This window comes from Echeneis naucrates, chromosome 10, assembly GCF_900963305.1.
Source record: "Echeneis naucrates chromosome 10, fEcheNa1.1, whole genome shotgun sequence".
Lineage (NCBI taxonomy): Eukaryota > Metazoa > Chordata > Actinopteri > Carangiformes > Echeneidae > Echeneis > Echeneis naucrates.
The window spans coordinates 20,325,685-20,342,815 of NC_042520.1; the positions used below are offsets into that span (position 1 = coordinate 20,325,685).

The following is a 17,131-nucleotide window of genomic DNA, read 5'->3' on the forward strand; positions in this document are numbered from 1 at the left end:
AAAATACCTTAATAACTGTCAAAGCTGACAGACGTTGCCAAACTCAATATAATAGGGTTTAGCCTCTTTTCAATCTTTTTTTTTTTTTTTTGTCTTAGCCTAAAGCTGAGTTGAACATCTCGTCTGCCTCAACCCCACGTTCTCGTATCTCTGCTCCCATTTGGCGGACCAAGGAACGTGACATACTGTAGGTAAATGGAGGTAAAAGTAAATTTTAATAAATGTACTTGCAGTGAGAGTTTCTGAATGCCGCATCCACAGCTGAACAAGCTATTGTTAGCTATTTGGCTGTAAGTTGTAGTTTAGCTACTTGACTTAAACTTTCCTTAAACCTTGATAGCCATTGGTTTACATTTCATTATGTGATATATAATGAATGTTTAGCAAACCCTGTGGCAGTGACACAACAGAGGACTTGTTTTACACACACTATATAGTTCAGTATGTCACTTTAATTGCGCTGTGTTGGTGGTTAGTGTCAGATCAAACTTCCAATGTGATTAGCCCCCATTAACTTCATGATAAACCCACTACGCAGGTCTCATTATAATCCATTGTAAAGAAATTCTCCCAGGGAGCCCCGTAGTGGAAAAAAAGACTGAATATGTCAATAAAATTCTCAATCAACAATTTAAATTCATATGTGTATATATACATGCAGTATTTTTCCATTCATTATTTCAGTTAGGTTCCATCTTCTCAAGTCTTGTCACCAGACACCTCGTACGCCAGAAAAGAACCAAAAGCAAATGGAAATGAAAAATCGGTCAATATATGTGGGAAAATCCTTTTATTATTGATTTGACTGTACACACTGGAGGTTGGCGTTATTGCTGGCATGTGAAGCAATCTTTCTTTTTTTTTTTTTTTTGGCAATCCAAAAGACCAGTACAAATAAACAGCTGAATGTGTTCTTGTCATCATCAGCAGCAGCAACGAACCTGATTATTTTTAAAACAAGATTTATCGTTTCAGATATGGAAAGCTTTGAAAATCTGTTGGAGAGTGTTTGATTCTTGCAACAATCATGTCTGTGTAAGCGTACAGTCATTAAATTCAGATGCTGCGTTCCTGAATGATTTGACTGACTACAGGAGACATCATTTTTCGCCAACAGAGACGTATATCCATCTTTGCTGCTGAGGTTTAACATAGGTAGTAGCAGCTTTAACATGTTAAATTTCATATCATCAAAATTTTAAAAATTAACTGCTGCATAGACCACTAATAGAAGTTCTACACCCTACTTTTTTTGTATTAATCTACTTTGGCTAATGTAAAGGTTGAGTTTATTTCCAGGAAATGAATGAATTTGAGTAATTCTTATTCAGCAATTCAGGCATGTAAAATCCCATATTTCAGGTTAAATGATGGCCAAATGTATGTTACCTTCAATTTCTACCTTAATGTAACATAACTTTTCTTTCATTATATATTTTGGTTGAATTACTTGATTCATTTATTACATGAATTTGTTTTTAATGGATTATAGTGGTTAGTGCTGTTGACCCACAATGAGAAGGTTGGGGGTTCAGTTCCCAGCCTGGGGCCTTTCTGTGTGGAGTTTGTATGTCCTCCCCTTGTCTGTGTGGGTTTCCTCCCACCGTCCAAAGACATTTTCAAATAGCATGAAATATACAGTATATTGAGAAATTCAGACCCTCATTTGGACTGAAATTTAGGGGAGGGTTTATGTTACTTAGTCAAATATAAGGGTTCTCAGCCCTTACACCACTTAAAATGACCTTCAAGGTAATCCATTAAAATGTTGTATACAAATTAATTACATCCATTAATCTATCAGATGAACTCCTTAATTGTTAATGGATGACTTAATGAGCTTGAAAGTAAAGTAAAAAAAAAACATTATATTCAGTTCTACAGTGAGTACCTATAATCTACCACAGCTTTGGTCATATATATATTAAAAAAAAGGCCAAAAGGTATTCAGTACAGAGTATTATGGCTTCAGCACAGTAAATGATCATACTGGGACGAAGGTACAGCAGAGTTTTAAGGCAGTGGCACACCGGAGACTGAAGAAATGTAGCTATGAAAACATAGGTTGAGAAAAAGTGCAGGACCAAAAAGGAACACGTGACTAAAATAACTAAACCTGAAATTTCGGTGACATTACTCGCATTCATTTTTTGTTTGGAATAAGGCAGAAATATGTCAACTGATCGTTTACTTTCCCATGTGTCACAGCCGTTGTGTTTCAATAAAAAAAAAAACCTGCATTGGTTGAAGAACCCTATCCCAGAATACACTGGACTAGACCGACACATTCAGTCTGCTAATTGCTCAGGCATCATACTGCCAAGGAAAAAAAAAAAACAAAAAAACAAAGCTAAATAATTCTCATGTTGCCATTATAGAACTCCCACTTTACTTTGAAATTCTGTTTCGCTTTGGGCTGTCAGGGGATCATATTGTGAATGTCGACGTGCACTGAAGTCCATCAGTGAGAATAGCTGAATAAAGTGGCACTTCTATTTTGACTAATATTTATCTATGTTCACTCTCTTCATTTGTCATCCATTCCAACGGGTCCCTGTGTGTGTGTCCTTTAAGCCCTCTTCATGCCTCTTCCCATCAGGCAGGCAAAGATGGTCATCACCATTTTGGGGTTGACCTCTACCAAGTCCTCGGGAAGGGCGTAGACCTTTGCTCCGATCTTCCTCGCCATGGAGACGGCGTACCTAGTGCAGAGAGGACTAGGTGAGTTATAGCTTTGCTATGGCAGAGCACTGAGTTTATGACAGTTTTAGATTCTCAATATGTCGCACATTTATTTCCTTTTCTTTGACTAAGTCACTGGGATCTTTGAAAGCCGTCACCGATAATATGCTGAAGCATACACCTCATCTTTTGTGACTCTTCTCTGCTGCTCTAACTTTTCGAGCTGTTTGTTTAACATTTATGAAAAATTTCTGTGAATATGTTGAGTTGGACGGCCGACAAATAATTTATAATTTGTGGATGAATTGACTTTGCGAACTTCTCATAAATAAATCTCAAATAGAGGTTTTTGATCGCATGGTAATGTTGCATGTTTATCCGGGCGTGGGACTGGCACAATGGGTGCCTTGTGGCTGGGGTTCCTCGTCAGGGAATCAAACCCCAGTCTCCCACATATCAAGCATTATACTTACAAGGTTAACGAGGCATTATTATGGAAACATTGATACAGCATTTATTAACAGGTTGTGTTGCAGCGCAGGTTTACGTGATGTTGGTTTACCGTACATGTGACATAGCAGATAATAATAAAAGATGCTTCGTACTTGGCGTTGTTCAGTTTGTCTTCGTCTGACAGTGTTCCTGTTGTAACCAGCTCAAAGTTCACGCTGTTTGGCTGGATGGCATCGATCAGCTCCAGAACTGGAAGACTGGTACCAATGGATCTGTCCTAAACCGAGAGGGACACACACACATCAACAATCTGCCTGTAACAATCATACAAAACAACTTAAGTAACATATATCTAACAGCACAGAGTTGAATAGGGAATTATTAGGAAACGAAAACTTACCTTAAAGCTTTTGATGGATGAACTCTTCTCACCCTCAGCCAAAGTCTTGTTGACCCATGAAAGGATCAAATCATCTCCTGCAACTTCTCCATGTCCAAGGTCTTCGAGAACATTTAAAGTGTACCTGCACAATCCCATTACACAGTGGACACTGATTATATTTCATGTCTGTACTCACTTCTACACATGAAGTTACAATCCGTACAGTCATCTCCATCTTTTATTACTGTTCCAATGTTTTCCTTAAAACCTTTTTTGTTTTTTATCACACAGAGTATTGTAATGTGGCGCTTAATTTCACTGCTGGGACAGCAGTACCCCCTGCCTGCGTTGTGCTGCACAACATCATCCACATCCCCAACAACCCATAGATTTTGGGGGGCAATAGATACTCTCCTGACTCTCCTGTTTTTGTTGGTATAATAAATTACAGCCTGAAGGTTAAGAGCCTCCTCATTACCTCCTCATTAGCTGCCACACCAGTGCCAGGGTTAGCGTTTCATTTCCATCGTACAGGTCCTGTCCGCCAATTCCCACCAGAGAGAACCCTGCTTTACTCTTCCCCAGCTCCACAGCATAGTTACAGTTTTCTATCTGTCTCACACAAACACACACATTATTAATTATTAGTTACTAGGCCCGGTTTTCTGAGAGTAAAAAAACAAGTATACGTGACGTGCTCACATGTCCTACCGCAGCAGTTTGGAAGGCAATTTTGTATATCTACCTTTTTTAAATGTCCTCCTCCTATCCCTTTGAAGGGAGGCAGGTTGACTCTGTTGTCCCAGTCCACGGGTACTTTAATCTTCTCATACAGCTGGAGAATGACCATGGCGTCCTGCAGATCACTGCATTAACACACACTTCAATGTGAGTTGTGCGTCAACGGGACAACAAGCACTAGAACCAAATAGCTGACAACAATCCACTGACCCGTAGATGCGGTGAACATGTGGACTGACTCCCAGGGAGTTCATCCAGTTCCTGAAAGTTCTCTCCTCTCTGCTCTCACCTTGAAAAAGACCAAAAGAGAGAGGGCTAAGTCTCACAGACACACAACAATGGTGTTTCTACTTGTGGTCAAAGCCACTTCCCACATGTGGGAGAAAGGAATGGTTCATCTGTGCTTACTCCCCAGAACCCAGTCCTGGTTCTCTGGCTTGGTGAGAGCCGGGTGCTTGTTGAAGAGTGTGGCCACAAACGCCATGTTGAGCTTGGCGTTTCCAGACACCACATCAGTAGCAGTCACAAACTGTCTGCAGCCGAGCCGATCGGCCTGTTTGAGCATACACTCAGCTCGCTTCATGAGATCCTTCTCCTGGTAAGACGAGCAGACACGCAGATTTGGGATTCATTTTGGACACAAAAAAATCATTCCTTTAATACATACAGCACTGCAAAATGTGTGACTACAAATCAAGATCACATTTATATCAGATTTGTAACCAAGAAATGCTGGTTTTCAACATTTGATCCTGATTCTGAGAGATCGTCCTCAGTTTTGCCTTTGTTGTTGTTGTTGTTTTTTGTTTGTTTTTTGCTGCTGTTGTCTCATCATCACAATTGATCATTTTATTTTCCTCTAATTTCCTTTGTCGTGTTTTGTATATTGATAAAAACTGATGATGATAAAAGTTGTATTCTTCCTTGAACTTGAGCACTAACAAGGTGAACTTGCTGTCCTTTCAGCTTCATTTTACATCCAGAACAAATTAGTATATGATGTATTATTTATTCTGGGCAGCAGCCAAACACATTTTAGCTTTGTCAGTGTTTGAGAAACAGCCATGACAGAATTTAAATGTTAGTCTATATTCAGACTAATGCATATTTAATTTACCACAAGAGGAGAACTTTGCATGTTTGCTTATTTAAAACCAGCCCACTTTAGTGGAAGAATGCATTATCAGGTACTGTCCCACTGAGTAATATGGGCTGTAAAACATGGAAAATAATTTGTTGGGCTGGGAGGCAAGTGGATGATTTAACATCAGCCACTACAGTGTGCTCCAAATTCTATTATATGTAAATTAGAAGAAAAAGATTCAAATCCTTCTCACAAAAGGCGCTACAAGATGACATCGTGATCCAAATATAGTCCAACAGGAAGCAGGGAGAAGGTAAACAGGAAGTCAGCTTCCAGTCATCCTTGACTAGGCTGACCAGTCAGCCTATTCAAATGGGAAGTATGAGCAACTCTATTTCAAAGGCATGCCAGTTAATGTGTCTAAAACTGTGCTTGGAAGCTCTGAAGGTTCTTGAACATATCGATTGAGTGAGGCCCAAATACCTTATTTATGAATGTTTGATTGAAAGTATGCATTATGTGCTGGTGCAGTAGAGGAAAGGGGAGCAAAATAGTTGCTTTATGAACTCACATATACACCAGACATATCGATATCAACCCGAGGAACATCCTCTTTGCTGCCGTCCGGAGCAATCTGCTCGAGCAGGTGGAAATATGCTTTGGAGTCCTGAAAAAAAAAAAACACAGACATGTGAGTATGTAAAAGAAAGCCTCCACGCTGATTATTATTATTATTATTATTATTATTCTCCAACATAAATGTTACACCTGCTCACAGATGGGTCAATTTTACAGCCGTTACATCTTATGCCCTCACATGCTCCGTCGCAGTGAGAAAAGGGTAGGCGTTTATGGCCTCACAGGAACGTGTCATTACCTTAATATCTCCAGAGAAGTTTGATATGGACATGCCCACTTTCTTCAAATGGAAGTTGGCCCAACGCAGCAGCAGCTCCTCAGGCGTGAGCTTCATCAGCTCCTCTAGACTCTCACCTTCCTCCAGCAACGCTGCAATGGCTGCATACACAAAGACAAATGTGACTCAGGTTTGTGGGGGGGGGGGGGGATTGTTGGTGAATAAGAGCAATTTGAAAACAAAATGGCCATCTGAGAATATGTGCAGATGTAAATACATGTGTATAATTCTTCACTTTTAATTTTATGATACTAAGGTTTAGCCTTTATAATCTCCGTATGTACATTTATTTTACGACTAGCGTGGCATTTTTCAACATACTGATTTAGATATCTGGCGCGTTTGAGCGTACCTTCGTTGCGGCTCAGCTCTATATCAGCAAAAAGTCCAATCTTGATAATCTGCCAGAGGAGCCCGAGCACAAGGTGAGGTTTTCCCTCCTTCAGATCTTGAGCTCCGATGTTGACGACCTGGCAGCCGATGGCTGAAGCTGAATTCAGGGCCAGATTCAAATTCTCCTGCAGGGGAAAAAGTAGTTGAAGACCCATGTTGAGAAGGAAACTAAACTTAACTTTATCTTAACTTTAATTGTTTTGAACTTCTATCACAAGAAACATGATGTAAATGACTGACATGAGTTAAAAAGTTGGCCGACCTGTGTGGTGAAAGCAGTGAGTTTCTTTTTATTGATGGTTCTCTCATCAATGGTGTCGGGAACCGAGAGGTTGATGAGTTTACTGGAATAAAACAAGGAGAAAATCATTGAACAGAACGCAGCATCGATAGCAGGCTGGTAAAATCTGACTGAAAAACAGATGAAGTGAAAGGCCCAGTTACATTGAGTTTATGTGAAAGGTGTTATGTTTTACCAGAGCAAAATGCCATCGGACACTGCTTTGAACAGATGTTCAGTGTTGGGGTTGATGGGCAGAACATGTTTGCAGTCTGGATCCTTCTCCAGAGAAGAGTTGATGTAGTTTGCAAAGGCAAAACGCTCCTGCTCTGAAATAAATCAAAGTCTGTGTCATTTTCTTTATAGTTCCCCGACTGACCACTAGAGTTCACCTCCAAAGGTGAGTCAAACTCCATAGACTCGCATGTTGAAATATTACAGCTGAAAATTTGGTGCCTATAGCTAATTTCCTCCCTCATATGTATTCACTGCTCATGTAAATCTTACTAAGACTTATATAATATATTTTCTGGCATGTCCAATTTGACTGACTGGTATTTGAGGGCTCAGTGTGCAGTGACCTGATAGATCACACTCACTCTAGTGGCATCACTGTTATGATAGGCCAAGCTAATTGATTCCACTAACCAGAGATTGAGTGTTGGGTTCCTTCACTGGAGATCTCACTGGTGCCCCCGATGGCTACGATGCCCTCTTTCTTGTTGAGAGCTTTCCTGAAACCCTGGGCTATGCGGTCGTCCTTCATTTCCTGGAAAATCTGAACGTCCACACCAAAACAGTCTCAGTCAAACATACTGTAATTACTGTCCATTTGATAGATTTCTGATGAATATTGTTGATTTAACACAGTTAGTCAGCCAGTTATTTGGTTAGGCAAATAGTAAGTCACTGAACGAGCGAGTGAGTTAGTGAGTTTGTTAGTTTGTTAGTTAGTGTTACCTACAGCCGTGAATTCTTCTAAACTAATTTGACTGTCTTTGTCTCGGTCCAGCTTCTGGAGGATTTCTCTGATCTGGTATCCCGGCAAAGGACTGCCCACTTCACGGAAGAGGTCACCAAGTTCAGAGGCACAGATGTACCCGTTACCATCAACATCTGGAGTGGTAGGGTGGGCGACAGATGGATGGGGAGAAGGAAGGGAAAAACCACCATTGGTCTTTATTCATTTGACAAAAGATTTTCAGGTTACTTCACAAACAGTTCTACATTTCCTCTTCTCACGCTTCATATTTACGTAATTGTTTCCAAACAAGAATTACCAAACAGTAGTTAACAACTGTTGACTTCCACATTTTTTTCCTTCTTCTTCTTCTTTCGGCTTTTCCCTGGTCAGGGTTGCCACAAAACGTCAGCTCCCTGCGACTTGCATGACTGATTTGGGTGCAGTTTTATGCTGGATGCCCTTCCTGACACAGCCGTCCCATTTATCCCGCACAACAGTACCAGCAGCTGACGCTTTGTGGCCGGGGTTCTTCATAAGGGGATCGAACCCTGGTATCCCGCATACCAAGCAAGTATTCTCACAACTATACTAACGGGGCATTAACAACACTTCCAATTTACAGAAAAAAATGTGTTCCCTCGTCAATATGTGAAAACTGTATATACGTGTCATTTGCAGCTGCGGAGGAGCTTCCTAGAGCTTGAAAAAATAACTGAAGATGTGAACCCAGTGGTCTCATTATTCAATTGCATCATGGGAACTTGATGCTGTTTTACAAGCCTCCCAAACCTTGAAGAGGTGCAGCAATGACTCTCCATCCTTCATAATGGACTGATTAAGACTCAACATGCAGCTTGATGCACTTTCTGGGAAAGAGGAGCACCAAGGCCTCTAAAGGAGAACAGCATGACTTACAGCACACTGCAGAGATGAGAGTGAATAAATAAGACTCTGTGTCCAGACCATTACCTTTATATCTTAAAGCGAAAGTCTGAGAAGAGAAGATCGATATCACTTCAAATATGAAGTTACATCCAGGAAATTATTAGCGTAGCTTAGCATAAAGGCTAAACACCCAGCTTGACTCTATCCGAAGACAGCAAAATTCACCTACCAGCCACGCCTAAACTGTCAAAAATAAATAAATAAATATTAGAATAATGTTCCTTTGACTGATAGCTGAAGTGGGAGTGCACTGAAGGTTTTATTTCTCCCTTCAACACAAACATCTGTCCGTCAGATGTGCACACAGATTGTTTTACCCCACTTCAAATACGATGGACTAATTTGTCATTCTTTGATTTGTATCTGCAACACACACAGACACACACATAAACTTTACTCACCCACTTTCTGGAAGCCCTCCCTGATCTCCTCCATCTCCTCGGCACTGACCTTTTCTGACATACTGACACCTACAAAGTAGGACAAAAGAACACTGGGAAATGCTTCACACAGGGAAAATGTACTGACAGTTTTAGCAGCAATGTCTAATCAGCTATAATCTTGCATAACAGACATGTTAGAGACATGACAGACATCAAGAAATACCCGATCCGGGTGACTCATATAATCAAGCCATTTCTCATAATTGTTGTTGTATAGATTCTTCTTAGTCATCAGGATGAAACAATTTAAAGTCACATAGTCTCTCAGATAGATAGATTTCCAGTTAAACACAGTGAAGCTGACCAGATGGAGTCATCACCATTCCTTTGAGGATTTCATTCATCTGAGTATATGTCAAACACAGATCAGCCTGGACTCACACTGCAGCTGTCAAACAGCCCAGCTCGGTCCACTCAGCCAACAAGGAAATGGTAGTTTGATGTATCACACAAAGGGCCACTAATCTTTACAGCTGCAGAGACCATTATTACAGATTTAATAGATGTATGTCGACTGCCTTTGTTGTAATATGAGTCTGTAATGGAGGCCTTATATTGTTTCTATAATAGCTGGAGTTGCTCTAAAACACAAACAGATACATGATCCACTCAAGATTATTTTATATAGGAGCACACACCTGCATATTATATTTCTGTTGCACTTACTGTTGACAGTGCAGTATCCATTATGATTAAGTATGGATAAACCCAGAGGGCAACTCACTTTCAGAGAGTTTTAGTTAGTTTGTTTGTTTTGTTTATGTTTTTGTTTACCAGAGCAATTAAGACTGACTCTAGCTCAAAAATACAACTAGCCACTTTAAAAAATCTTTGAACATTGTTTTCAGAGACAGCATCCTGTGTATTATGCAATTCACAGAACTCTTTACAGTCGCTTTGTACGTTGTTTTCTGCCAAATTATAAACACAAGCTTTTTATATCTGTCCAGTTCACGTCTTTCGCCATGGGGTGATGGAGGCAGGTTAGATTTCATATCAAGCCACAAGTGGATCCCCTAAGGATTAATACTCTGGAAAAGATCATTATTTGCAATCTGGGCTTTTTGATTATTTGCTAATCATATAGGATCTTATAGGATCCAGATCCCTTCAGCTGCAATAGATATGATTCGAGGGAAGAGGCAGCGCTCTGCAGCTGCTTGGCAACACTATATTAAACAATGTTGTACACAATATTGGCCTAGACACACAGATTCAATAAGAACAGATATGAGATTGCTCCATATGCAATTCAGCCAGAGAGAGCATGAAAGCTGCTGCGGAGCGCGGAGCCCTGCTAGCTGCTATTAGATACAGCAGCTTGATGAATTCCAGTCATTGAAAATCAATGCAAACCTACATTTGGCACGCAGCCTCCAAACCAAAGCTATTCAAATGTTATAAGCCTCAGATAGTAATGACAGCCATTAGAGAGGTTTAGTAGGAACTTAAAGAGATAAATTATGCCTTTCTACCTATTTTTTTAGAATCATATTTTTATTTAAATTTTTTATCAAGAAATATTCAAAATCTGTTTCAAAAAAACTTTTGCTCATCAAAGCTCACTTCATTTCCACGAGGCTTCTTCCTCAAAGAAAGAAAATGCGGCTGTTATCATGTTACAGCACTGCCAAATAAACAAATAGGATGTTTTTCATTGCACGATGCAAGAACACAAGCGCCATCATCACAGAGCCACTAAACGCCTCCAAAAACAATGTGAGCAAATAGTTTGTTTCAGACTGTCCGAAGAAAATAACAGCAGTGGTTAGATGCCACATTGCCCAATGTCAGTTATGTATTCCTGAGGTTGTTTGAAAAATGAATGGAGATGCAGACCTCTTCTACAAACAGGCCTGTATTCATAGTATAGATGGCTTTCTCGGTACAAACATCTGCGTACATTTGGTTACCCTTAGACAGTGCTGACTGATTGACCAAACTGGACACTATCAATTGTGGGTAGGCATTTTATAAGCATTTGAAAAATGTATTTCCTGTGCACTAGATTCAAGCTGTTTAACTTTGCTTGGTGTTGTTTTAATATTCTTCTGTTGTTATTGTTGCTTGTTTGTTTTTTTGCAAATGTCCTCATTCTAACTTAAATATAGTCAGTGTGAAATTACTGAAATACTGAATTGTTGGCTTACAGAAGAGATACTTGGTTTTACTTCCACCAGATGTCACTACTCCAGGAGGAACAATGTCCTCGTGCAGTTTTATTAAAGCGGAGGTATGTAACAGGCCCGTTTAGGTCAACATTAGTTTGACTAATAGTTATTAGAAAATATCATCCAAATACATGGTTATATACAACATCCTTGGGGAACGTAAAACAACTGAATCTAAATGAACAATTCCATTTGTGTTTTGATCAGATTATCACCACAGACCATGACTAAATCTATTTATAGTAACCATCGTGACAAGAGCATCTGCCATCAGTCAAATGAATCCTGCACTGTTTCAGTGACAATACGTTTTCATTGAATGGGTGTGATGTGTTTCCTCCACATTTAGACTGAGGATTCATTCATCCAGCCACACCAACCACGGTACACATGACCATAGGACCCTCACACACACACACACACGTATCTATGTCCAGAATGACGATGCATTTCATATCAATATTCATCCTCTCACATGTCCCTCTGCAGTATTCTTTCCCACAATCATTTGAGAAAATCCCCCAATCCCACGTACCTCGCTTCAAAAATAACTATAAATGTGTCGTTCTTGGGTTTAGGGATCGACGAAAATTTGATTTTATAAGCTGTGAGCAATTACTGGAATAGCATTGTTTAGCAAATAGATAACTATGGAAATTAAATGTTGAATTGGTTATTTCTCACAGCACATTCAGGTCGCGGATGCATGCGCACCCTGGCTTTAACTGTCAGATTGATGGAAAGCAGTTTGTCTGGGAGGACAAATGTCCACTCTACCATTCCTCTACATACCATAAACTACACAACCAACGATTAGTCATACATGTGCAAACACATGCTGTGAGGTTTAATTTGCAGAGTAGATGAGTGCGTTAAAATCCGATTTTTTTTTTTTTTTTTTGGTCCTCAGTAAACGCAACACAGAGAAAAAGAGATAAAATGCCTTGAAATAGCTCCTTCCTCTTACCCGAAGATCTGGTGCAATTCCGTCCAACCACCCGGGGTAAATGAGTCGCTGTCCCGGCCCTGTCTGCTGCTCTGTCCCATTTTCTCTCGCCGACCCCGCCCGCCCCTCCGGGCCACTCCTTCCCGCAGCGAACCTCCCCCTCCTCCCGTCAGCGTCAGTCTGAGCGCTGAGCGTCCTTCTCACTACCAACAAAACAGACAGAAAATATATGATCGACATTCTGACCATCCTGACAAATGTCTGTACACAAGAACTATACTTTAAAGCTTCTATTGTTTGAGAGATGATAAAGGTCAATGAAATATTTAACCTTTTATTGCAAAATAATTGACTTACTTATGTCACAACTCTCATAACGAATAGGCCTGTCTGTATGCAACTCAAAATAGTTTACTCAAAATAACAGCAAGACCAAAGGAAGTCCACTGAATTCTTACTGTAAAAAATCTGAATTTTAACCACTTTGCACCAAGCAATGGGGTGTGGCCCTGTGATGAAGTCCTAAAATTTCAGTAAAACTTCAGCTCTGGATCATTTACCTTTGATTTGAATATCTGGTCTTTGTGGTTCGACACGCTGAGGTGTGGACCTTGCGCTCTTTGAGTGCATGCCTAATTTATTTTACAGTAAAAACACACCAACAACACAGCAGCACCATCGAGCACGAGCAAGAGAAGTCACATTACCCTGTGAGGATGAGTAACTATACAGAGCGAAATCAACTCTTTTGAAATATGTTTCATTCAAATTAGCATTTGTTCGTTTGTTTAGGGTCAGCCTCACCCATTTGCTACCATGAACACTATTGGCCAATAGTAGTTGATTCATAGTCCCATAATCCAGAGGAAGATGGCTCTACGACTGTATTTGATGACATTCTGTACAGTCATATGTTTCACTGGAATTACTAATTCAGTAATGTGTGATTTAAAGTTTGCAGTTTAGCTCTAAAATTATAATAAACTGTATTATCAGGGCATTTTACACAAAATCCCTTTACAGGAACTAAACGTACCATTCAACATTATAAAGTAGCTCGTGTTTGAACTGTAATCTGCAACAGATTACTGATTATTCCTTCAACAAATATTGTATCACTGAGTGTAACTTTGTGTGTAAACTGTCAGAGCTTTTTTTGCTGCTACCAGTCTCTACATGCAGGAATTCCTCCTCTCTCCCTCCTACTCCTCTCATTCCGACTCATCTCATACCTTCTCTTCCTTTCCCTCACCCTTTTTTCTTCCCTCTGCACTTGCATCTCTCTCTCTCTCTCTCTCTCTCTCTCTCTCTGGTTAGAGTGATGTGCTGAAGCTTGTCAGAGTAAATTCCTCCTCTGTGGGAGAAACCCAGGAGGAACTTTCCAGAAGGCCTTGACTTTCCCGTTTTTTCACCCATTTTTCTGAAAACGCTGGTAGGTGTTCCCCTTGTCCTCCTGCTCACTGCCATCTGCTCATTATAACTTGCTTCTGATATTGTTGCATTACCTATTAAATGGAACCGTAACCAAAAGGCAGGGTCAACTTTTGTCAACACACAGCAATCGACCACCAGAATACAGTAATATTCACTTTGTGACTTCACACTTAGACTCCAACTACCTTATTTGGATCTGATAACTAGATATTTGACTAAAAAAAAGGTAAGGCATTGGGTCATTTTACAGGAGTGACAGTATTCTCTTGAGCTGAGTTGTAAATGCGACGGAGCTCTGTCAACCCTCTTTTAGTATAATATCGAGTTTTCCTCATCACACAAGCAGTAAATTTGATTTTGATGGTAAAAAAGAAGACTAGACAATGAAGTCACTGGAAAGAAGCGAGAGCACACACTGGCAGACATGTGAAGTCTTTTCCACATTTGTTGTTCGTCAAGAAGCAGAAATAGATGAAAGCAGATCTTATGCATTGACAATAAAAACCACATTGTTCAAATAAAAGCAGCAAAAGTGGAGCTATTGTTTTTATTACCAATTTATCAGATTTATTTATTTATATATATTTTTTTTTTCTCTGTAATTGTTTTTGTCTATAAAGTATTATATTATCTGACAATGACCCAAACGATAGATCGATAAAAAACAAACAAAACTTGATCTGGAGGGAAATTTAGGCATGCAGTAGCAGCAAAGTACACATTAAGATGAAATGAAAAGAGATGAAAAAAGACAAGGAAGTTTCCAGAAAGCTTTTCATGACTCAAAAGAAGGATGAGGAAGAAGAGAGCCTAACCTTAACCCCAGCACAAAAAATATGACACAATGCAGATGAACCTGTGCAGGAACTTATTCCAGTTGATAGGTGTCTGTGCAGTGGAGTCAAAGTGCTGTGAACACATTAGAACTAAATCCATCATTTCCAGGATTTGTGCATGGAGGAAGGGCTGAATCTCAGCCCTAAAGTGCTGGCTCGTGGTGACACATTTTTAGAAAAGAAATGGGTGTGTGGCTTACCTGCTTTGGTTCAAAGCCTCACTGTGAAGCGGCCGTGACGGTCAGGACACGGGAATCAAAGAGAGCGATCTGCTTCTAGTAACCTACAAGCTTAAAAAATAAATAAATAAATAAACCAAACTCACGTTAAATTGGACCATGCACCATGGCCTCTGAGTTTATCTGATTTAAGTTTATTCGCCCTAAATACAGCGACACTGTTTCACGTGATTACACTGAAAATATGTCAAGGAGCCAAATAAATAAAGTTAGGTCAAATGACCATTGTTGGCTGGCCAGGGATGTGTGTGGAGAAGACATGGAGACAGAAAGACTCACAGACAAGCACAAGTGAGGTAAGAGACAGACGGACTGACTGAAAGGCTGACCATTGTACTGTCTGGCAGGATGCGGCAAATGTTTTAAACACATGCTTCTGTGACTCATGAACCAAACACACAGAGAAATGCAGAACAGAAGCTGATACTGTTCGCAAACTGTGGAATCCATCAATCTGAATATTTTATGGAATTGCACATGTCTGTGTGTTTATTGATGGTCTGTCTGGTTACCTGGGTAATTTGTTAGCCATTAAGGTACAAAACACATGCCGAGCTACAAATCACCGAGGTAGCACACCTGTACAATGTCTTATCACATACACCACACACTCTGCGGTTTGATTCAAGATGACGAAGATGAAACGTCGAAGTGAATTGGTGGTAGCATTTGTTTGGACCTGACCACTATTTGTGACATGAGTTGTGACTCAAAAAGCAAGGCAATTATAACGGGGAATTCTAATCACTTGTGCTAAAAATCAACAATATAAATAGACAAAATAAAATGAATAAAAGGTAAAACCCAAAAGTAGAAATCAAAGATGAAGACATTAACATCAATGATTACGGTATGGTAATTACGTTTTGTCTTGAGTAGCTTCTTAAACTTGGGCAAAAACACAGCACGCCTTATCTCCTTGGGCAGGGTATTTGAATGTCTGGGGGGTTGCAGAGCATTTTAGTATTAAACCTGAAAGATATAGGTAGCTGATGCAAGGAGAAGCCAGTTTGGAGTCAAGCTGCAGCATTTTGGATGAGTAGCAGGGTGCAAAACAGAAGATAGTAATCAAGACATGGTGAGATTAATGTGTGAATATTTTTTTAAAGATTAATGAATAGTGCAGATTACTTCATTTTAGCACTAATCTAATATAATCTAATCTTTGTAGGCTGGTTTTGTCATCATCTCAACAGTAGCATCAGCGTAACAATGGATGATAGAAATCTAAAAACAATGCTCATGTGGTCTTTGACAAATTGATACCTTTATGTTGGAAGAATATGATTTCGAGCCTGGGGGCACCTCTCTAATACCACAATGTTTTAACGATCAGGTGTGGACTATGTTGGTTTGACGATTAGTTTGGCTAACTGTCTAACTAACATTACGCATTATTTGCTGTTGAAATAAAATCGCCCCCCTCTCTTCACTGATTGCTCACTGATTAAAAGACGCCCCCATTGAAAACACTTTAAACTCTCAAATATCAATATCTGTATCAATCTCATAAGACCTCCATCTGTCAGTGTGTTAGTACAACCCAACAGACTTCAGTCATTCAGCAAATGCTGGTCATGTGAGCGTGAAGTGTGCCGCTAATCTCACACCTATTCAGTTGTGGTTGCGCTGTTGTGCTGAGACAGTGGCGGTGACTGCAGCTTTGCCCTCAAATTAACATTTAAAGTGTTGATATTCAAATCTTAGCCCCACGCTTTCTGAATGAGTCTCTGCATGGACGTATTTTTGTTGACGAGTGTGACCAAACTCCTAAAGTTAAAGTCAGAGCACTGAAAGTGTTCAGTTTTCCATCTTCGCTGCGGCCGGTACGCAAAGAGCTGTGGTATTAAAGGTTAATGTCAGCAGCGTTTAAGCTGTTACTGAGACTAAAAGCTCCAGTTAGGGATGAAATAATGTTGAAGCCTGACTTCTGTTTCCATCTGTGTGGGTTTGGCAGGGCTAGCTGCCAATTATCAGCTGTCAGTCAGATGTGAGAAATGCCACTGCCTGCCGTTTGACTGGAGCTCTCTACTCTGTCTGAGAAAAGTAAGTTCAACAGACCTCTAACACTCCCCCCTGCTAGTTTTCCTTAATGCCGCTTTCTTCTTCTTTCGCTGCCGTCTCTTCCTGCTCCTTCCTTTCAGCACCACCACGCATTTATCTTCCTCTGTCCTCTCCTCATAAGAAGAGATCCTAGGGTTTTTTTCTCCATTCAAATCAAA

General features: G+C 40.1%; 1 protein-coding gene across 2 annotated transcripts; it reads right to left on the minus strand.

The window, feature by feature from the left end:
- Positions 1-815: 815 nt before the first annotated feature.
- Positions 816-12,500, minus strand: LOC115049569 (plastin-3-like). 2 transcript variants are annotated; one of them, XM_029511891.1, is made up of 16 exons: positions 12,422-12,500; positions 9,242-9,310; positions 7,896-8,047; positions 7,580-7,709; positions 7,128-7,260; positions 6,914-6,995; positions 6,611-6,776; positions 6,220-6,359; positions 5,914-6,009; positions 4,667-4,853; positions 4,469-4,547; positions 4,263-4,383; positions 3,996-4,129; positions 3,536-3,659; positions 3,288-3,412; positions 816-2,702 (listed from the first exon to the last, which is right to left on the minus strand). In XM_029511891.1, exons 2-16 carry the CDS (start codon positions 9,300-9,302, stop codon positions 2,570-2,572), a joined length of 1,863 nt encoding a protein of 620 aa, XP_029367751.1. In that variant the 5' UTR covers positions 9,303-9,310; positions 12,422-12,500; the 3' UTR covers positions 816-2,569. The 2 variants fall into 2 exon arrangements, with proteins under 2 accessions (XP_029367751.1, XP_029367752.1); XM_029511892.1 differs by lacking the exons at positions 9,242-9,310; positions 12,422-12,500 and having other exon boundaries at positions 7,892-8,012.
- Between the last annotated feature and the right edge of the window lie 4,631 nt (positions 12,501-17,131).

What these genes read in the sequence shown, in the direction of transcription:
- LOC115049569 (XM_029511891.1), bottom strand. Translation starts at nt 9,302, where the DNA reads ATGTCAGAAAAGGTCAGTGCCGAGGAGATGGAGGAGATCAGGGAGGGC. An exon ending in GGAGGGCTTCCAGAAAGTGG is followed by an intron (nt 8,048 to 9,241) that starts GTGAGTAAAGTT and finishes CTACCACTCCAG; the next exon opens with ATGTTGATGGTAACGGGTAC. An exon ending in GTTTAGAAGAATTCACGGCT is followed by an intron (nt 7,710 to 7,895) that starts GTAGGTAACACT and finishes GTGGACGTTCAG; the next exon opens with ATTTTCCAGGAAATGAAGGA.